At 43.0% G+C, this 19,934-nt stretch overlaps 1 protein-coding gene across 2 annotated transcripts in view; it reads left to right on the top strand.

Annotated features, from left to right (window-relative positions):
• The window catches only part of zfpm2a (zinc finger protein, FOG family member 2a), a 120,670-nt gene that overhangs the window by 64,583 nt on the left and 36,153 nt on the right, over positions 1-19,934 (top strand). Inside the window, exon 6 of one of the 2 annotated variants that reach the window (XM_031740259.2) lies at positions 11,061-11,172. In XM_031740259.2, the coding sequence (XP_031596119.1) occupies positions 11,061-11,172 (112 nt within the window). The remainder of the gene's footprint in view (positions 1-11,060; positions 11,173-19,934) is intronic. The other variant, XM_039619798.1, reaches the window with a different exon arrangement.

Consider the following 19,934-nt stretch of genomic DNA (forward strand, 5'->3'; position numbering starts at 1 on the left):
GATCAACATGACATTGATGTCTGCTTGTGAGTCAAATGCAGAATGCAGAATTGGTTGCAGGCAGTGGCAGAAAAAACACACAACCATTGTTTTTTGGTGTGGGTTTTTTCTTATTATTTATATGTTTCCAAGCCTCTACTTTCAAAGTTTCTTTGTGCTTTGCTGGAACTCATTGCCGCCCACAGCTCCATGCATTAGCCGTGAAGCACTCAGTCAGTCAGCTAGTCAGAGCTATTATGGCCACAGCTGAGCTCCTCTGTTTGCGAGATAATACATGGTTGACTTGATCTACAAGTGAACCTGACATTTTGCTGTCTTTACATCACAACACAACTACCCAAACTGATATGGCAGGTCCCCTGATAAGCAGAGCAGGACTCAGTGATTTGCTTTGTGCTCGCTTTAATGGCTGCATGGCTCCCTCAAACATGCCAAGGATACTGCGACTTTCTCAGAACACAGATCCAGACGTGGTGATCATTTGCAGCATAATTTATTCCACTTTTGGTGGAGGTGCATTTCGACAAATATAGCACATCTGGTTTTGAAATGGTAAAGTCTTTTTTTTATGTCTGAATAGATTATTGCATTGTTGGAGTTACCGCAGAAGCTGCTGGAATATGTTTTTCTCATATTCTTTAACTTCAATATCAGCTGCCACCTCAGTTTGCAAATTAAGAGTGCCTTTATGTTACTACCACTGTTCCAGAGGGAAAAGTCATACTTTTTATTACACCACACGGTGGAGGCATCTGTTTTTAATAGTCTTACAAGTGATATTACAGTACAGAAGTATTATAAGCATCTAATCTAATTTAGAAAATGAATAAAAAATGATTCATTGGAAGAAATGCAGTTATATATGCTAGCAAAAACCTACCATGTGGGCAGTTTTTGCCAGGCCCAGTGTGCTTTGCTTATGAATTAAAACACAGGCAAGTGTGTTGATTGATCATTGTATTGTTTTTAATCTTCATTATGTCACTGTAAAAAGTCAGATGGCAAAAAAGGCTGAATAACATACAGATGACTAATAAACACATAGTTTTAGGGTTACTATTTGTGGAACACTTATTTACAGATACGCATGACAACACATTAAAAGTGACCCCAAAGTGCAACAACAGTGTACACATAACGCGCGCGTAATGTTGCCATTTGTTTTGAGATCAGCCTCTACACATAATACTTTCTAAGGATTTGACAGTTACAAAAAATCATTCAAAAAAGCATTATTGATTTTGATAGTTCTGGTACCACTGACAGTTTTTACAGTAAGTTTCATCCAGACTGATTAATGGATCTAAGAGGGAACAGACATACACTGGTGCGATAAAGTGTTTAGACAAAGACAACACAAGTAAACACAAAATGCAGTTTCTAAATGAAGGTGTTTATTATTAAGTGGGGAAAAAATCCAAGCCTACGTGGCCCTGTGTGAAAAAGTGATTTCACACCCCTGTACACGCATACGCTACGCTACGTCTTAATCTTTCAAATTCAGGTCTTCTACCAGAGGCCTGGGAGCTTGAGGGTCCTGCACAGTATATTTGCTGGTCCTAGGACTGCGCTCTTCTGGGCAGAGATCTCACATGCCGCTCCTGGGATCTGCTGGAGCCACTTGCCCAGTTTCGGGGGTCACTGCCCTGAGTGCTCCGATTACCTTGGGGTTAAAGTTGAAACTGTTTCAAGCTCATTGTAATTGTTCTTTGTGCAAAGTACAAACCAGGGGCAGATTTTGCACACACACAAAGGTAGAAACAATCTCTACTGTCCATGCTGATAAAACTTATTTTACAACGCAGGAAAAGTGCAGGATTTCCTTCTGAAAGGCACTTTTTACTGTTTACTGTTCTGCTAGTAACAATATGTAATGTTAAGTGATTCATCACCCAGAAGGCCATGTGCTAATATTGACTGAGTGATATTATTTAAGTAGGATGTTGCATGATGAACTGAAATGGTGCTTTATTTCAAGCAAAGGACTAAGATACCGTCTCCTCTGTCTTGTGCTGCAGCAGCATGGTGGCTGTCACACTAATACTTGTTTCTTTGAAACTATTAAGCTTTAAATGTATAGCTATGTGTGGGTTCAAGAACATCCTTGTTTTGGGATTTTAATTCCCGACAGATCATTGCACAAAACAAATTCCTCATTCTGTCCTTTTTTGGCATTTGGTTTAAAGTTAAAACACAGCAGAAACTGATTTCGACTGTTCTCCAGGTCTCACTCTTAACAACATTACATTCTACGTAATGGCATGACTTCATCCTCGCAGACAATCCAGATGTGATTGCTCTGCTATAACTGCATACTGCAGCTGTAATGCATAGACAGGTAGCTGTCATCCTCGAAGAGCCTGCTCAGTCACCGTTCCGTGCAGCAGAGCAGGAATCAGTGATACTCAAAGGACCAGTGAAGCTCCAGGTCCTGGGGGGCCACTTTTCACACCCGCAGGGCTCAGGGGTGAGCTGGGTATCCATGTCCTTCCTCGCAGCTCTCTGGGTGTTTGCTGTCTTCCAGTGGCCCATCAGGGAGGCACTGTCTGGATATCAAACTGTCACACTGTGGAGTTGTAGTATCTGCATGCTTGTGGTGTCTGTATGTCGTAACCACACACAAACAGCTTGATATGAACATTAACATTCATGAACAACTGTTCCATTTGGGATAGCATAAGTCATTCACTATCATTTACACACTTATCTCGAGAGTTTTCTGAATTTGAACGACTGCTTGTAGCAGATTTAGGGAGATGCTTCTTTACCTGAGATGTACACTGCTTTAAAGCAAGTACCCAGCAAATAAACGAGACTGATTTCCAGTCTTTACAGAATAGTCGGCCAGGCATCAACAGCGAAGCTCAGAAGTCCCTGGCTTCACACATATCGCCTTGTTTTACAGTGCGCAATATGTCTTCCCAAATGAATGATTATCCAACACTTCAATACACAACAGACCTCCATTGCAGCAAAGGCGCAAGACAAAGAACAAGAAGGAAGGAGGAAAAAGAAAGAATCATGGAACAAAGTTGAGTGGTGCCAGCTGCTTTGCCATCTGTCACTGTCATGGCTGTAACTTGTGATATGTTGAAACAACTTTCCTGTGAAGTGCTGGAGATAATCCTCGATTGTTTCCATTTGCAAGCCCCTGATAGTCCTCTTGGTATTTCAGTACTAAGTGAGTTCAGATTGAGGTTTGATGGCAGTTGCTGATGGCTGGCCAGTCCCTCCAACAGTTATAATTGTAGAAATTATATCCTTGTTGTCTCTTTTTAAGGAGGTTTTAGTTTGAGCTCCTTGTTAGAAGGCGAGGATAACGAGACTCTGAAATCATACATTATTCAAAACAAACTGCTTCCTTTCTCTTCTCTTTCCTCTTGGTCAAATTGGCAAGGGAAGTGGAGGAAACACAGAGGCTCAGTTGCTTCACCTCCTTTAGAGAAAGGACGGACACCCTACAGGGAGGCAAACCCCTGCTGGTAGACCTTGATAAGTCCTCGCCGTCCCCTGTCCTGGCCTTAGCCCTCTGATCTTCAGCCTGGTTGGCTCGGGGCCTACCAAAGACGAAGCCCTGTCAAAATGACTGGGCGGATGAGTAACCAAGCAGAAAAATCCAACTCTTCTGACAAAAAAACGAAAAGAAGAGCAAAAAAACCCAACAATGAAAGGTTAGATAGGAAAACTGATAGGTAGTAGAGGAAATAAAGGTCTGGCTAGTGTCCATTCTCTCCCTGTTGGTCCAGCAGCGCCTCATTAGATGGACGCGTGTGAGGCTGTCAAAGCAGAAATATTATACCGCGGGGTCGTCAGCAAACTAATTGGGTAACAAAGACCATTTCCAGCTCGAGAAAACCCTCTTTTAACAGTCCGTGTGCTGAGACTCTGATAAGAGAGTTCACGTCTAATGCATTTAGTGAAGGGCAAGTTCATCATCTTTATCTTATTTACTCAACTTGGTGTAAATATTGTTGTTTTTTTACAGTGAGACCCCGTTTCTCTCGAGTGCATGTAAGGATCAAACTATTGAACACTGCGGCAGCGTGCAGGTGATCAGGTTGTATGCAAATCTCAGATACCTTTGTTCTTTGTGTTCACTGTTAGAACAAAGTTAGCGAGGCTCTTGTTTCTTCACTTGATTCTTAATCTCCGCTCATTTTTTATGTATTATAGTTATTATTTGGTACACTTGGATATAGAGAAACCTCACTTTACCAATCAGGAGGCGATTCGGCCGCACAGAACGAAAGAGACTTCTGAAATATAAAATCACATACAGTAGATGCTAAGCTAATGCATCATGAAATTTATAACTCCACCAGAGAAGAGAGGGGAGTTCAAAAGAATATTAAAATCCAGTACCTAAAGGGGGGCACGAGGGTTTATCTAAAGTCAGGGGCTTCGTTCAAGCCTACTATTTTATTGTTTGTCTTTATTTGCTGCCTCTGACTGATCCTAGTCTTCCATGTGTGGTTATGAGAGCAGGGATTTGTTGTGACCCCATTGACAGATTGACTCCCGAGTTCCCCTTTTCTTCCTCTTTGAAGAAATCCCCCCATCCGCATGTTTATTCCCAACAGAAAAAGAGGTGGATCTGTCCAGAGAATATGCCACCTGCCACCTTGACCCCCAGGGGCCTTGGTAATATCCATACAGGTGAACATTACTGGCTCCAGGTTCTCTATTATGTTCCCTCACACAGCTTCTTGCTGCTCGGGGAGTCAGACCTAACTCACATGCAAAAGATCAAACAAGTCCTTGCCAATTGAATTCAAATGGGAAATTTTTGAGTAATTCAAACAGTGAGTAGTGAAGCGACAGGGCTGTTCTGTCCCCTGACCAAAGCCAAACACAAGGAGTACACGTGTGTGTGTATATGTGAGCCCTACCTCCAAGACATGATTAAGTCCCGGAGCACATGCATTACAAATTCCACTTTTCCTTGTTTACATCTTCAAATAGTTCTCGAGACATATGCATAATACGGAGTTACGGCAGCACACGCGCATTTACTCGTGAAGTTGAATTACACGTTCGCCACTACAAAGAAAGTTGGAGACATTGTAGTTTTGATGCTGAAGGGCTGGGGAAGTGAAGACGTTTTATATACAGTATGTGATGAGTGCGGGCGACATGCTGATGTTAAAGGAAAGTGGGGTAGGAGATGGGAGGAGGGGAAAGGAAAGGAAAGGAAAGGAAAGGAAAGGAAAGGAAAGGAAAGGAAGCCAGTGACATGAAAGAAAAGAAAATGTAATGAAAGAAATGAAGGACGAGAAGGGAGGGCTGGAGAAAAGGGGGTTGCTTGTCTTCAGGGCAGGTACAGCTTACACTAAACTGTTTGGCTTTAGAGTTGAAGCACCTCAACATGCCTGAAGGTCTTAAGAATAGAGAATTGATGTGTCCCCTCTACCCCACCCACCCACCCTTCTGAATCTCTATTCTTCACTCCTATCCCCTCTGATTGAGCAAGAAGCAGATTCGTTTAAAAATAAACAGAATAGGGTGTAGATGTGCTATTTGTAATTTAGCATTGCTTCCTAATCAACATCCAGAGCAGCCAGTCATCAGTCTCTTCATATTGTGGCTTAATAAAAGCAACTGAACATACAGTAATCATGCAATGCCACCCATAGTCAGTATAAATACAGACCCCATGTGCATTTCAATGGAGCGAAATAAGTAATAGCTAATGCAGCACATGAACTTTGATGCTTACAGTCCAGTCAGCAGGATAAAAGGTGATTTAAATGAGAAAATATTTATTTCCCATAGCGGCGCCATGATAGCGGCCAGCCAAATAAAGGCACATGCGCACAGTGATGGGTGTCCCTTTAAAGATTCCGGGAACAGCAGTGACTCTCTCAGTTTAATCGATTTTAAAATGAAAAGTCAATTTAACAAAGTTGAAAAGAGAAAGATGGGCTAAGGGAAGAAAAAAGCATTCTCTTGCACTCAAGCAGTAAACTAACTGCCGCACAGAGCAGGCAGAGATTTCAGCTGAATTATCTCCCACCTCACATTTGCTCTTAGGCAAGCAGTTTAAAAGCCAGGCGATTGAGCCAGTGATCCAATTTGAAATGCAGAAATGATTAGAGCAGCTTGCCTCATTTCATATCGAAATTCTCTGATTTATGACAGGGCACCAGCCAAGATCTATCTCTAAGGGGAATTAGTGTGCAATTCCTGCATATTTCTGTTATTTAGCCTCCCAATAGAAGATGCTATAGCCTGAGAGGGAGGGGTGGGGGGGATGAAAGCTGTATGTAGGTATCTTTTCATTTCAGCAGATGTAACCATAGCCATTTAGAAGAGGGGGAGAATGACACAAAAGCAGACTTGAGAAATGGAGGTATTTCCCACTTTATGTTGGATGTCGACAGAGAATCTTATTTCAGGGCGCAATGAAAAAAAATGCAGCACCCAACTAAGCATGTACACAGCTTTTTTGCCAGCGTGGATAGCGGCGGGCGAACACAGGCTGTGAGGTTAGCTCCGGACGTTTTTTTTTTTTTTTTTTAATTCAACAAAAAAAAAAGACCCTTGCAACCCATCCATCCTTGAGGCTAAGAAAATATTAATACGCAGAGCGATAACGAGGGCTAGAGGAAAATCTCCCTTAATGAAATTTCCAGTTGACCACATGCAATTTGTTTCATCGCAGTGAACAACTAATTGCAATGGACGTTATCAAGGTGTGAGTGTGCTGTCTGCTGTAAACTGACTGGTAAAACAGGTACAAATCCTTTATCCTCACTCCCATGTTAGAAACAGAGAACATATAAACTCGACATAACCCATACGTAAGCTTGTACCTTTACATATATATATTTATATATTTAGGCTGCAAATATAGTACCGCAAAGGACACAGCACTTTTAAAATGATTTGGGGACGCGTTGCCAGGTCAACAGTGGTCAGATGTAATGTGGGGATGAGGAAATGCAGTTATCAGTTATTCAGGAGCATAAGATGGAACTAAAAAACAATTGTTGAAACAAGGCTTTTACTCTGAAAAAGAGGGCAAGGTTCAAAAATACTCAGAGTGATTTGACTGGAATATTTCCACTAGTGTTTTCATTTGGAAATGGCACTACTTTGGCACCGAGTGGGCGTTGAAAGATGAATGCATAAAGCCGGTATATGTCTTGAGATATTCAGACGGAGCGGTTTTGATCTCTCAGTTGTCTAAATCCTGCAGCTGTGGGATCAAGACGGATACAGTGCCAGTCGGTGACCTTGGTGGAGGGAGGGAGGTGGTGGTGGTGGTGGAGGGGGTGGGTGTGCGAGTGCGATGAGGAAAATAATCATTCCCACCACGGTTTGTATCGATTTCACCTGCCCTGACCATGAAACGGGTTAAGAGTAGCCAGTGGTGGTGAAATGGTCAGTGGCGATATCATTAGCTTGTTGTTTACACAGGGAAGCAGGGAGTTAGGAGAAGGCTGAGTGTCACAAGACACTTTCTTCTTCACCTCCTTCAGCTGATCAGAGGATCATGGTATCAAGGAGGGATTAGTAGCGACTTGGGATTTGTGTGATTGGTTAATTTATTGCGGTGATGGCAGGTCTTTCATCTATGGCAACATTTAATCAGCGCAGCCACAGAGGCTATTACAGGTTAGCTCCTTTCTGGAGTCAGTCCGGCTGTGCCATCAGCTCTATCACAATTCCCCTGAAATTTCCAAATTATCTGGAACAGGCTTTAGCTTCTCAGTAATAAAAATTAGAACAGATTCCCGATAGAAGCTTTTGCTCACACAGGGCCAATTATAAATAGTACAGCCCTGCCTTGGAAGAAGGAAAAAGGGGAAGGAGGGGAGGAAAAAAAAAAAATCCAAGTCTGAGAGATGTGCGCGGAACTTATCGTTCAGCCCCTGCTCCGCTCTGATCCAAATCCGTGTGGCTGAAAATTTATATTAGATTTTATCACAGGGGCCTAAGTCTAGAAAAATCAATGAAGGTTATCTTTTATGTTGCAGCAACTTGTGGAAATATTGATTTTCATTTTATAGCGAATTTGGAGCATCAGTTTGTAATCACTTCCTCGCTGACTACACTGTTTTGGTCACTGTATCTCTTACACGAGCAACGGTAACAGAGCTCAGAGGAAGGAAGAAAAAAAAATAAAAATACCGGGAGAGTATTGAAACCACTGGAGTGAAAGCAGAGGGTGGATAAACCGTAACACACTACACAGAGAGGAAGGCCGGGGAGGGGGGGTGGGTTACAGGCTCTGACAGGGATGATAGTCAGTAAACTGATATTGTATCTGTATAAACACAACACATCAAATGTTTACCTGTTAATAATATTTAGTCTTAATTACAAAAGTATATGTAGACCAGGCATGAAAAATATCAAAATAACAAAAATGCTTTAGAGGAATTAGGGAAAAAGTAAGATCAGCAACTTTTCTTTCTTTTTTTACTAGCCAACAGGGGTCAGCATATTTTCCAGTTCCCCCTCAGTGTGCTGTTTTGGGCAGGAAAAAGCCTCCTTACGTCACATCCCCCCCTTTTTTCCCTTTTTTTTATGGCTGGCATCTCTGTGAGGAGTTTGTTTCCGTAAAGCCAGTCCATCTCTGAGTCCCTAGCTCGAGGGAAAATCGCAATTTTCTGCTTGTCAATCTGCATGTTTTTTTCCCTCTTCTGGCCTCGGCCACTTAGGCCAACTGATCCACTTGTACCAGTGTTTTCGTTTGCATTTGCAGAGACGCTCCTCGCTGCGGTGACGCCGCTGTGTCTTAATCCTAAATTTGTTGTGCGTGCGGTCGTTCTTGTGCGCTTCTTTGTCTTTGCGGCGGCTGCTACACGCAGGCTGCTTACAAAGCGCATATTGTCACTATAGATGCTTTATGTAAATCTGCACTGAGACTGGCTGTCAGGGGCTTGTTGCTGCTCACTTTGCAAGAAAAAGGGGAACCAAAGCGAATAGTTGACAGTGACAATTAAATCAAAGCTAATGCATCGTAGGTTTCTATTACAACAGGAACCACAGGAACAATTGCGATTACTGCCACGAGTCTTAACAAATTGTGATGGTATTTCTAACGTAACATGGGAAAATGTGTCGTTAATATGGCCGTTTTGTCTCTGCTGGCTACATTAAGAGCAGCTGGAATATCATGAATTCCCAGAGGTGCAGGAGGATGGCAGAGAGGCCTCTCGCTGCTGAATAAGAGATGGCTCCAGTCTGGAGATCTGAGAAAGGGTTAATCTGATTTCCATTTCAGATAGTCGTCCTAGCAACAATCGGCCTGGTCTGCTCTGCTCCTTTGACAGGGGTGTGAGATTTTCAGGTTAGCCAGATAGAAGACTTTATTGTGAGGCTAATTTGAAATGTGAAATTGCGGACGACTTAAATTACAGAGGTCCTCTCTCTCTCCCTCTCTCTGTCTCTCTCTCTCATGTGCTGCCAGGACGGGATAAGGAGATGCCAGGAGAAGGAATAAGAATATCAACAGACACAATTTGCTGTCTGTGTTTGATCAGTTTTGCCGGTGTAGTTTGCCAATGTGCGGAGCTATATATATAAAAAGAGAGGGACTATTTCGAAATCTGTCTCTATTGAGTGTCTGCGTTTGTCTTCGTCATTTTGCAGACAAGATCCAAACAGATTCCTATCAGCTCTCTCTGAGATGTATTTGCCATTTGTAAATAATGCTCTCTCTAAAAAAAAAAAAAACATAAAAAAATAAATAAATAGAAATCCATGTCCTCCAGCCTCTGACTAGATGAGTTCATGGAAAGAGAAATGGGCGGGTGGACGAGTAGGAGGAGGAGGAGGGGGCATGCAGACACACTGCCGGAGCACAGTGCTCATCTCTTGTGCATATCTGTGCCAATTCAGACCTTTAACATGCTCAAGTGACATTTGCATTTATCCTTGAAGGTTGCTGCCTCTTGCGGGGGAGAAATAAGTGAAAAGTGCGCGAGAGGGCTGGTATTTTGCTTTTGCATTAGGCAGATGGACAGTGTCCTGTCACCGGCCGCCTCAGACGGGGAAAAAGAAATGAAGTGTCGAGATTGCAGCCCAACCTATTTTCTCTTAGCTAAACTGTTTTCTGTAGGTTCCTAATGAAGGGGAGGCCCCGGGGTTCAAAAGAAATGGCCTTAAAATAGTGACATTCTGCCTTTGAGTAATAGGCTACTGTACCCAGCTGCCTAAGATGTTGCAACAGCCCCTCCACCACCTCCATACACACACAACATATGCACGACACCACCAACGCATCGCTTTACAAGAAGCAAAAGAAAAGGAGAACCAGCATAAAATAAAACAGACTAGAAAATCATGTGAGGATGAACAGCGCAGGCGAATGTGGTGACAGCGCAGCATGTGAATCTATTATAGAGGGTGTAGCTCTCTATCTCACTCTCTTTTATTTATTTATTTCTGATTCTTTCAGTGGAATGAAACCCCACGTTTGACCTCTGACCAAGAAGAAAAATGACCTTACACATTTGGAATAATTTCCCGGCATATTATAAAAACTCTGACCTCAATCGGCCTTTGAAATGGATACTGATTCTTTAAATTCTTCCCTGCTTGTTTCAGGAAATAGTGAGATCCTGGTGATAGCGAGGCACAATGCGCCCAAAGTTCACCGCCGAACACTTGCTTCCTTCTCTCTGAAAGTCACCGTCCTTTTTTTTCCTTTCTTCCTTTCATTTTCTTATGATTCCCAGACACCTGAGATGTTCTATTTAATCTAGTGGATCTGATTCTGGATCTCCGGGTTGAATCCTGGATGAAACAGATACAGTGCGGGCTCTTGCACCCATTTGCCTTCACACCAAGCACTGCATTTGTCTGTTGGCCATCTCACACACACACATACACGCATAAAATCTGCCCTGATTTCACATTTTCTCAGCAGTGTAGGAGAAAAAAAGAAAAAAACGGATTGTGCTGGACTTGAGTTGCACGCTGTATAGTTTCTGAAATTGCCTCTTTATGGTCATTCAGTGCAGCGGAAGAGCGTAACTCAGAGGTTATTAATGTTTCTTTAATCACCAAAATAAGCAAATGATTAGTGTTTGTTATCTGTCCTCGACCAGAAGACGAAGAGCACGGTCCCGGTGGTGTTGAGCGCCGGCCCCAGGTGGCTGCTGGATGTGACTTGGCAGGGAGCGGAAGACAACAAAAACAACTGTGTGGTGTACAGCAAAGGTAAGCAAGCCGCGCCGGCATCCTGTTATCTCTCTGCAGCGCAGCACACCACGCCACAATCCTCCATCCACTCCTCCTCTGCCTGTCTCTCTCCCTCTGTCATTCTTTTACTTTTTCCTCCTCTCTCTCCTTCTCTTCTTCTTCTCAAAGTCACAAACAAACACAAATAATTGCATCTACACAGCCCACGAGGACACACAGAAATGCACGCTCTCCCTCCATATCTGTTTTCCTCATCCAAAGAGTCGTTTATATCTCTAAAACTCTGATTGGGAACTGAGAAACATCACTTGACACACAAAGTTAATGGTCTTTAGATTTCACAAGGTAATTAATGCCCCTTTTTTTCTCCCCCTCTTACTTCCCCACACTCTTTTATACTAAGTGAATCCCTATCTCGGGGTAGATAGCGAGGAAAAGCACGAGTGGAGATGTGTTTGCCACTTTGCTTCATTTGTTCTTCTCGGCTAATTCGGCGAAGCTTTAGTCGTACATCTTTTAATAAATCAGCTGCATTCATACAACTTCCCAATGAGAAGTGGATTTCTGTAAATATGTGTTGAGGAAAGGAAAAAGAAAAGCACCGCTATCTGTCAGAAAATCCATGTTAGTTATACAAAAGTAATCCAAAGCATGCAACTCCCCCACCAAAAACCCACGACCCACTGTCACGACGATAAACTCCTCAATCCCCTGCATTGTGTCCAGCAGGGCCTCATTAAAGGAGCCCCGCAAACAGATCTGTGGAGAGCTGGGTTTGTTGCAGATTGCATGAGAAGATGCTCGCACTGTACACAGCACTGACACTAAAGTGTGGAGCTTCACTCCTCATGAAAGCGCATGGCTTCTGCAGCTATAATTGGGTCTTGACGGGTGTTAACCAAAGAGACACGGCGAAATAAATACGTAAATAAAGATGTGTTTTGGCTTCTGAGGGGGTGGGTAAGGGGGGCCTCTATTTATCACTTTTCAAAAATGATTACCCCGTGACAATACCCCCAAAGCTGAAATGGAGCTTCTTCTCCCTCAAAGTGAATAAGTGGCAGGAGTGGGATTTGCAACCCGGATTTTCGGTCTCCCAATTCTCATCTACTAATCACTAGACTGCACTGGGGAGTTATCCTCTTAACCGGCTACTTAACTTTGTGCTCTTTATCACCAAATCATTAAAGTTTTGATAAGCTGTTAAAGAAGATTATGCACTTCTTTAAAATCTTCTAATCTTTTTGCTCACAGAGTGACTGTATGAAACAAAAAGAAGGGCAATAACAGGATTTCTCACTTCTTTTTTTTTTTCTTCTTGAGAATTTCCTCTGCCACTCTTCATACATGTATCCTGGCGATAACATCACACACGGCATCATCACCACCTCAGCTGGGAGCGCCTTTGTTTGTCGCTTCCAACTTGACCTTATTAAATTAAAACACAATAACATCTCCAGACGACCCCTTGTGTGAGTCGCTCTTGTGCTCTGCTTGTATAAGTTCATTACTCTAAATCCTCCACAAGCATCAGCACATGCTTGCCACTGATAATAAGTGATAATAGGGGGAATGTTGAATACAAAGAATTAATTCGATTCTCAGAGTTAAATATCTCTTGTCACCTCAGAGAATCAGTAAGTCGATTACTCGGCTCAAAACAAATTGCGTCAACATTCACCTCTTGCGGAGGAACGCGATCAACATGTTGGACTTTGAAACAAACTTTGAGCGTTCTTCAAAGATTCAAACCAAAATCCAGCCTGCGCTACTTGACTCGAACTGGTCTGCAGCAACTTTACCAAAAGCGAGTTGCATAAATTGGGTCGGGTGTCCGTTTCTCTCGCTTTTTCTCTTCCAAAGAAAGAAAAAAAATTGTTCCACATTTTTGCTCCTGGCAACTTTTTTTTTTCTCCACCTGGACTTGGGAGGAAGTTCAGAAAGTGGTGAAGCGTTTGATGCCGCGCGGCCGTTTGACTCTTACGTCCAGACTGTGACTCGATTTATGCTGCTCATTCTTCTTCATCGCTTTCCTTTAAATATTCCAATCTGCATGCGTGCGCACCCTCTGGAGGTGACATTGAAATGGAGTGCCGGGAAATGTCAAATCTTTGTCAATTTTAATATTGAATTTGGTCTTTTTTTTGTCCTTTCTTTTTTTTTTCGCCTGTCGTTTCTTTTTTGAAGCCGTGCTGGAATTGTGTTTATCGCATCGACGCTGGCGCGGACCGACTAAAGGGAAAAAAAGGCTTCTCGGAGTCCGGCAGGAACTTTCTTCCCACCTTGAAAAGCTGAGGCCCAGATTGTTTATATCTTCACCCCTGTGCTGTGTTTCCCGTCTGTTGGCTGTTTCGTTGCTCCCTGAGATGCGTTATTTATGGAAAACAGTGAATATCTCAATACACAGTATGCTTGCAGAATATGCTTTGGCTCACGTTTCAGTGGTCTCGGCTTTCTTTATGGCTGCATGCAAAGATAGTAGCAGTTCACTTTGGATGCTTGCCAGTGTGAATCTATGGGGGAGTATCTCTAAGTAAGGGATGGTGATTGGTTTGAGTGGCTGTAGCTTAGTGCTGGACGCTCTGTCCTATGATTTCTGCATTGCTTTTTGTATTTTATTTTTTTCGTACAAATGCTCATCCTCTGTCCCCGAAACTTGTCAGGAAGTGTGTGTGGGGGGCGTGGGGGATATGTGCAGAGCGAGGGAGGACTGGATTCAGCAAAAATGATTCCTCTGAGAGTTGTAGCCCTGCAATGTGTTATGTATAATGCATGCACTGGAGTGTGTAACAAGCAGCAGGATGGCATAGTCAGGTCCCCCCCCACAGGGCGCCCCTGGTCATCAGCACCAAGAAACACTTACCTTATAATGTCACATATTCCACCCAATTTTTGAGATGCTGCAATTCCTGTTGCTATAGCAAAATGATGTTTTCCCAGTCCTCTGTTTGCACGTCTGTATCACTTAATCGAGACGAGCAGAAAAGCATGAATATTTAAAAAATGCGGGGAAAAAAAGAAGTGGAAGACCATGAGTAATATTTGAGTCATTTAAAATGTCTCCAATTAAGATTCGCATTCGTTTCATGAATATAAATTCTTCTTCGAATTCCCCTTCCTCAAAATGAGAGAACAGCACGAGCCCTGAAGTGGAAGCGGGAAAAAGTGCAATATCTGTTTTTCCCAGGCTGTCAGCATGGCCCTGTTTGTTTTACATTAAACTCCCAGGAAGAGCCTTAGCAGCCAGCCATTACTAAAACTCTCAATTCCTACTACTGCGCTAACTCATTATCGAGAAATCCACCTGGAACTCCCACAATGCTCTCCTCCACACTCCGACAGTTTCTTTGAACCGCCGAAGTTATAGAAACAGGCAGCAAGTCTGCAGAGTAATTATATGTTACAGTAACGCCGGAGAATGAGGAGACGGAGCGAATGACAGACAGGAGGGAGGGAGGGGAGACAGGGGAGAATTTTCTGTACAGATAAACAACAGATTGATAAACAATGCAGCTGGAAAGTGGGAGAGATTTAACAGAGAAAACAAATTCAGACACATTGTGATTTCTTTTCATCGTCCAACGTCTCTCAGCTGAACGTGTTAGCGATGGGGTTCAGATGTCGCAAACCTGCCTGATTGTGGATTTCAGCAGCTGCTCAGAGAGCCAGCGTGACCACCGATGTGCTTATGCTGTCAAACAGCTTTCTTAATGATAAGGTGTTGTGCTGTATTTCCTCAGTTTAGTCACCTCTCAGAACTTTTTGACCTCTCTGCCCTGAGGTCAAGGAAATCATGAATACATTCAATTTTTTTAAAGTGTTGTTTTTCACAAATGTTACCCAAACAGGAATAAATGCTCCTCTTGTAGGGGGACTTTTTGATCAGTGTAACAACACACATTTAGCCCTTACAGCAGCAGATAGGTGTACTTCAGTGCCCATGCTTATGGTAAATAATTCAGGCATATTTTCATCATACTATGTTCCTATTATATGAGGCCTTTCCTCTGCTGCAGGGCATCCAAGTTCAATCAGACACAGTCACATCTGAACTTACAAATAAAAATAAATCCATTTGAATAAAAACATGACATTTTTAGGAGTGAGATGCCACGCACGATGATTTGGTTCATCCTCGCTTTGAACCTCAATTACACCTGATATCTACAGTAAGCCAGCTGAAACTACACACAGTCAACGTGACCACATTACATGGCATTATTCAGAGGTCACCTAAACTTTTGGAATGTAAGCCTCTTAAGCCAGACCACATTCAGATACAGCATGTCCAATAAGTCTCCAGAGCAACTTGGCCACATTGTTCGTGTAGAAATTGACCAGTGTAACTAGGCCGTTTTACATAAGCTCGGACGGTGCAGAATTAGCTAAATCTCCGCGTCTTTGTGTCATTTCAGATTCTCTAAGTCCTCACAATCAGATCCTTTTTTATGCCTTCATTTGCTCTTTCCACTGATCCAGAGCAGCAGACCGCTGAGGCAATATGGTGAACTTGCGTGACCTGGCAGGACAGATGTAGTATCTATCAGACTATGCAAAGACATTTTGAGTTTTCCCCCCTGTGAAATGAAGGCATCAAACCTGCAGCGTTTCGCGCACTGCACCCTGGCAGCGTGCGCCATGAAACGGTGAGAGGAGAGGACTCTTACAGTTCAAAATTTAATTGTTCATTTCGACCCTCCTATTTCAAAATGACTGCGGCGAATAGAAGGTGCGAGGGTTATTATCTGTTATCTAGGAACATAGCGAAATAGTGTGACTGAATAATAACTAAACAACTGACACAATGTAAAAATTCCATTATCAGTGTATTAAAACAAAATTGTACCCTAAAGGAGTCCCCACCACAGCTCCGAGCAGCCGACTAATTATGTTTAATTAAAAGACAACAGAGATCAACAGAATCGTTTTCATTAGGAAATTATTAATGATTCCACTGCAGCAATAATTGATTGCACTGAGCCACGCGATAACTCGGTACGGTCAGGCTGGAGTGAGCCGGGTGGAGAGGAGCTGCTGGTTTTAGGCACGCGGCAGCTCCTGAGTGGCGTCTACGCTAGTTTTTTTTTCTTCTTCTTCTTCTTTTAGGAGAAGTTATGTAGCGGGTTTTACAAACAGGATAGGAAGAGGAGAGGAGGAGCGGAAAATCCAAATCATACACCAATCTGAGAGGACTTAACATCCCACACCTGCTTTTAGGAGGCATTCATGCACATGTCAGCGCACATGACTGAGACAGGAACGCATACTCTTTATTATTTTCTCTTGTCTCGTTTTTTACAAACATATTCAGGAGACATATTCAAGAGGGCGTTTTCTCTGTGGTTTTTTCCTTCTGTCTCAGTCGTAAGCATATAAACTACACGCACGCACACACGGGCACTTCCCACTGCTGCTCCATTCAGAGCCACGTGAAAGACGTCAGCTCCAGACGCTTCCTCCGACAGCCTTTTATGTGCATTGTTCTCCCACCGAGCAGGCAGTTTTGCCCATGCTAGACAGTATAGCACAAGCACCAGACAACACACTCTGCTACAGCACGCACACACACACACACACACACAAAGGCAGACCAAACGCCATTACCGAAAATTCGCATAATGGCTGCTGACACATATATGTCCATCTGCATTCAGTGCAGACTAAGCCTTGAGACAAAAACAACAATGCAAGGGGGAAAATGTAAAAGAAGTGATGGGCACTGATGAGGGACAAGATTGTTCTCGTCATATCTCGCTGTTTAACATTTTGTCACTGTAGTCGCTGCACATTTTGTGTTTGTGTATGTGTGCTTGTGATTTCTTGTTTTGTGTGTGCGCGCACGCGCGTGCGCCTGCCTGAGAGTTTAGCCAGTCGTCCTTGTATCAATGCCACGGAGGGTGTCAGGCTAATGAGCGTGGGCTGTCCTTAGAGCAGGAGGGTTTGGGTTGTGCCATTCACTCTGCATATTTAAATGCCTTGTAGAGCTTAAGTAGGCCCACTTTTCCATGTCAGGGCAGCGTTCAATCCTGCTGCGACCATTAATTATGATACCATTGTGCTCCAGTGTGGCTAATAAGAGTGATGTATTGCACCCTCGTGGCATTATAATCATCTGAGTGAAGTACCTGGACTACACCGAGCTCGCTTTAAGCACCGTGCTTTAAAAAAAAAAGGGAAAAAAATAGTAAGTGAAGAGAAAGCCTCTTCTTCCCTCCTCTCAGTCTCATCTGCTGGCTATATTAGCTAGTGGTGCTACATGAGAGCGCGTCACAGATTTAATTTCTGTATAATTATATAATCAATGAACAGAAATGCTTTGGTATTGATCACGTAGGAAGGATTGTGTCCCTGGGATGGAAGACGCACACACACACACACACACACAGACACACACACAATCGTTTGTGCTCTAAGTAATGCAAGTATAAGCATCAAAAGAACACATGAGTCATCATTTAGGATTTTGCCCCCCCCGTATTCCCTCTTCCTATCAGGCCAAGTATGTTCCTTGAGTTATCTGCGGTGCTTTCGCAGATGTCTTTGCACACAGAGCTAGTTAAGTGGATATTAAGGAAGCTGCTTCTTAGTATTTGGAGCATGTCTCCTCAGTATTGAATGTGTTCAATACAGATGGGGGAAAAAAAGATCACATTTTATTACATTAATCACCGCAAGCTAATGTGATTATATGTACTTTATATTTCCCTGCTTAACGTCCCTCCCTTAACGGCATAATCAATGACCGTTTTTATATTCATTGAAAAATTCTGCAGATATGAAAATAAGCCTCTGTGAGGGTTTTTCTTTTTCTTTTTTTCTTTTTTTTAATCTACTGCGGGATCTTGAGTCAGTAATTAAAGAGTCCATTCTGTGTGTCTTCTAAAAGCCCTTAGCCTGCTTTTAGGCCTGGGCATGATCCAGCCCGCCGCCTCCATCTCTGCTGTGGTAAGTAGGTGTGAAAAGCATTGTCAGTGTGCTTCAGGATAAAGCCCTGCTGTTGGATGCCATTGGTCAGAGTCAACCCCCCCCCACTGCAAACACACATACACACACAAGATCCAGGAGCAGGATGAGAGGTGTAGAGTGTGTGTGTGTGTGTGTGTGTGTGTGTGTGTGTGTGTGTGTGTGTGTGTGTGTGTGTGTGTGTGTGCAGGGATAATCAGAGACAAAAGCTGAGAGCTGGAGTGAGGGGCCTTTCTGCTCCTCCACACAGTTTCTTCTCTTTTTTTTGGAGATGGGCAGAGAGGGTTGTTTCATCAGACTTAAGGGGGGTCACATTGTATGTGTGTGTGAGAGAAAGAGAGAGAGAGAGGGAGAAAGTGAGATGGAGGGACAGAGATAGAGGAATCACTTGGGTGGAAGGGTGTTCAGATCGTCAGTCAGCGTGATGGAAAGCCACCTGGTTAAAGTCTGTGTGAGGGTTGACACAGGACCGCAGCGAGTGGAACTAAACAAGTGAAAATGAGTCAGGGTGAAACTCTGAAGTGCCAAGCGAGCGAGGAGATGATCATGCTATGAACAAAAAAAAGCACACGGAGAAGGAAAGAGGGACATGACGGGCAACGAAAAGTTATTATTGAGAAAGAAAAGGAAGCGTGCAACACTGACTGTGTTACAGTGATACAGTCGGCGTATAAAACAGCGTTAGAAAAAACTATTCAGTCAAGCCATAAGCCCCGGTGCTGCTGGAGCCATTTTTCCTTTGATAATGTATACTCCCCTGCAAATCAATTTTTAGGTTGGGCAAAACATAATCAGATTTCCTCTGAAGAAATAGCACGAGACATTGTTTTGTGGGGTCGCCACTGTGTTCATGCAGGAGAGCTCGGTGATAACCTTTGTACATACCTTTGCAGCTAATCCATTTTATTGATTGCACATCCACCTGCTTGAGAAAAAAAAAAACATGGTCCCATAGTCTTTAGAGCAGCGTATCAGTGGGATATCACAGCTTTTCTTTTCTCATTGCAGCAACACAGAGGAATACAACTGCAAGGCTCCTGTAGTATTAGCCCTTTATCTGTGGGTTATTTTATCATGCGATCAAGGTACCTCAGCTAAAAGTTCAATGCCATGGGTGAGGACATAGGGATGCATAAGGTGGGTTCAACATTGACATCAGCAGTCTATCGATGCCATACTTGATCATATTGTCAGCGTTTTATCTTTATTTGGCAATCAAGGTTGTGTTTGGTCATCATGTACAGTTCACAGGGAGAGTTTCTGAGGTCAGAGAAGAATTGAGACTGTCCTTACCAACAGAGACTGAACTCCAGTGGCACAAAACGTTCCCTTTCCAAACCTTAATCATGCAGTTTTAGTTGTTAGACTTTAACCAGATAACAAGTTTCTCTTGCTCTTTAACATCATGTCCATTGCATATGTGCTGAAAAAAAATCCCCTTTCTAATAGCGTTAGTGCAAATTTAGAGATATTGAGCTGATATTAAACCTGCTGAGTGTCTCAAGCAAAGGCTGCTTCTTCAGTATTTCTTCTGTTCAGTAAAAGTGGACGCCAGTGAATTTACAGTCTCTGGTTAAGGATAGTCAGGGTTAGGTGAGGGTAGGGTTAAGGTTACCTCGAAAGGCAAATATTAATTGAATGCTAGCGATGGGCATAAACTCTGATCTTCTTCATGAAACCACCCACACATGACACTATGATTTGCCACTCACTGTGTAAAGGCCGTAATCCAGAATCGTCCAAGATGAAAATAATTCCCAGCTTCTGATATGGCTCTAGGTCATTCAAAACTCATTTAGCATTGTTCTTTATTTTCT

The sequence above is a fragment of the Oreochromis aureus genome, linkage group 11 (genome assembly GCF_013358895.1).
Source record: "Oreochromis aureus strain Israel breed Guangdong linkage group 11, ZZ_aureus, whole genome shotgun sequence".
In the NCBI taxonomy this organism is placed as follows: domain Eukaryota; kingdom Metazoa; phylum Chordata; class Actinopteri; order Cichliformes; family Cichlidae; genus Oreochromis; species Oreochromis aureus.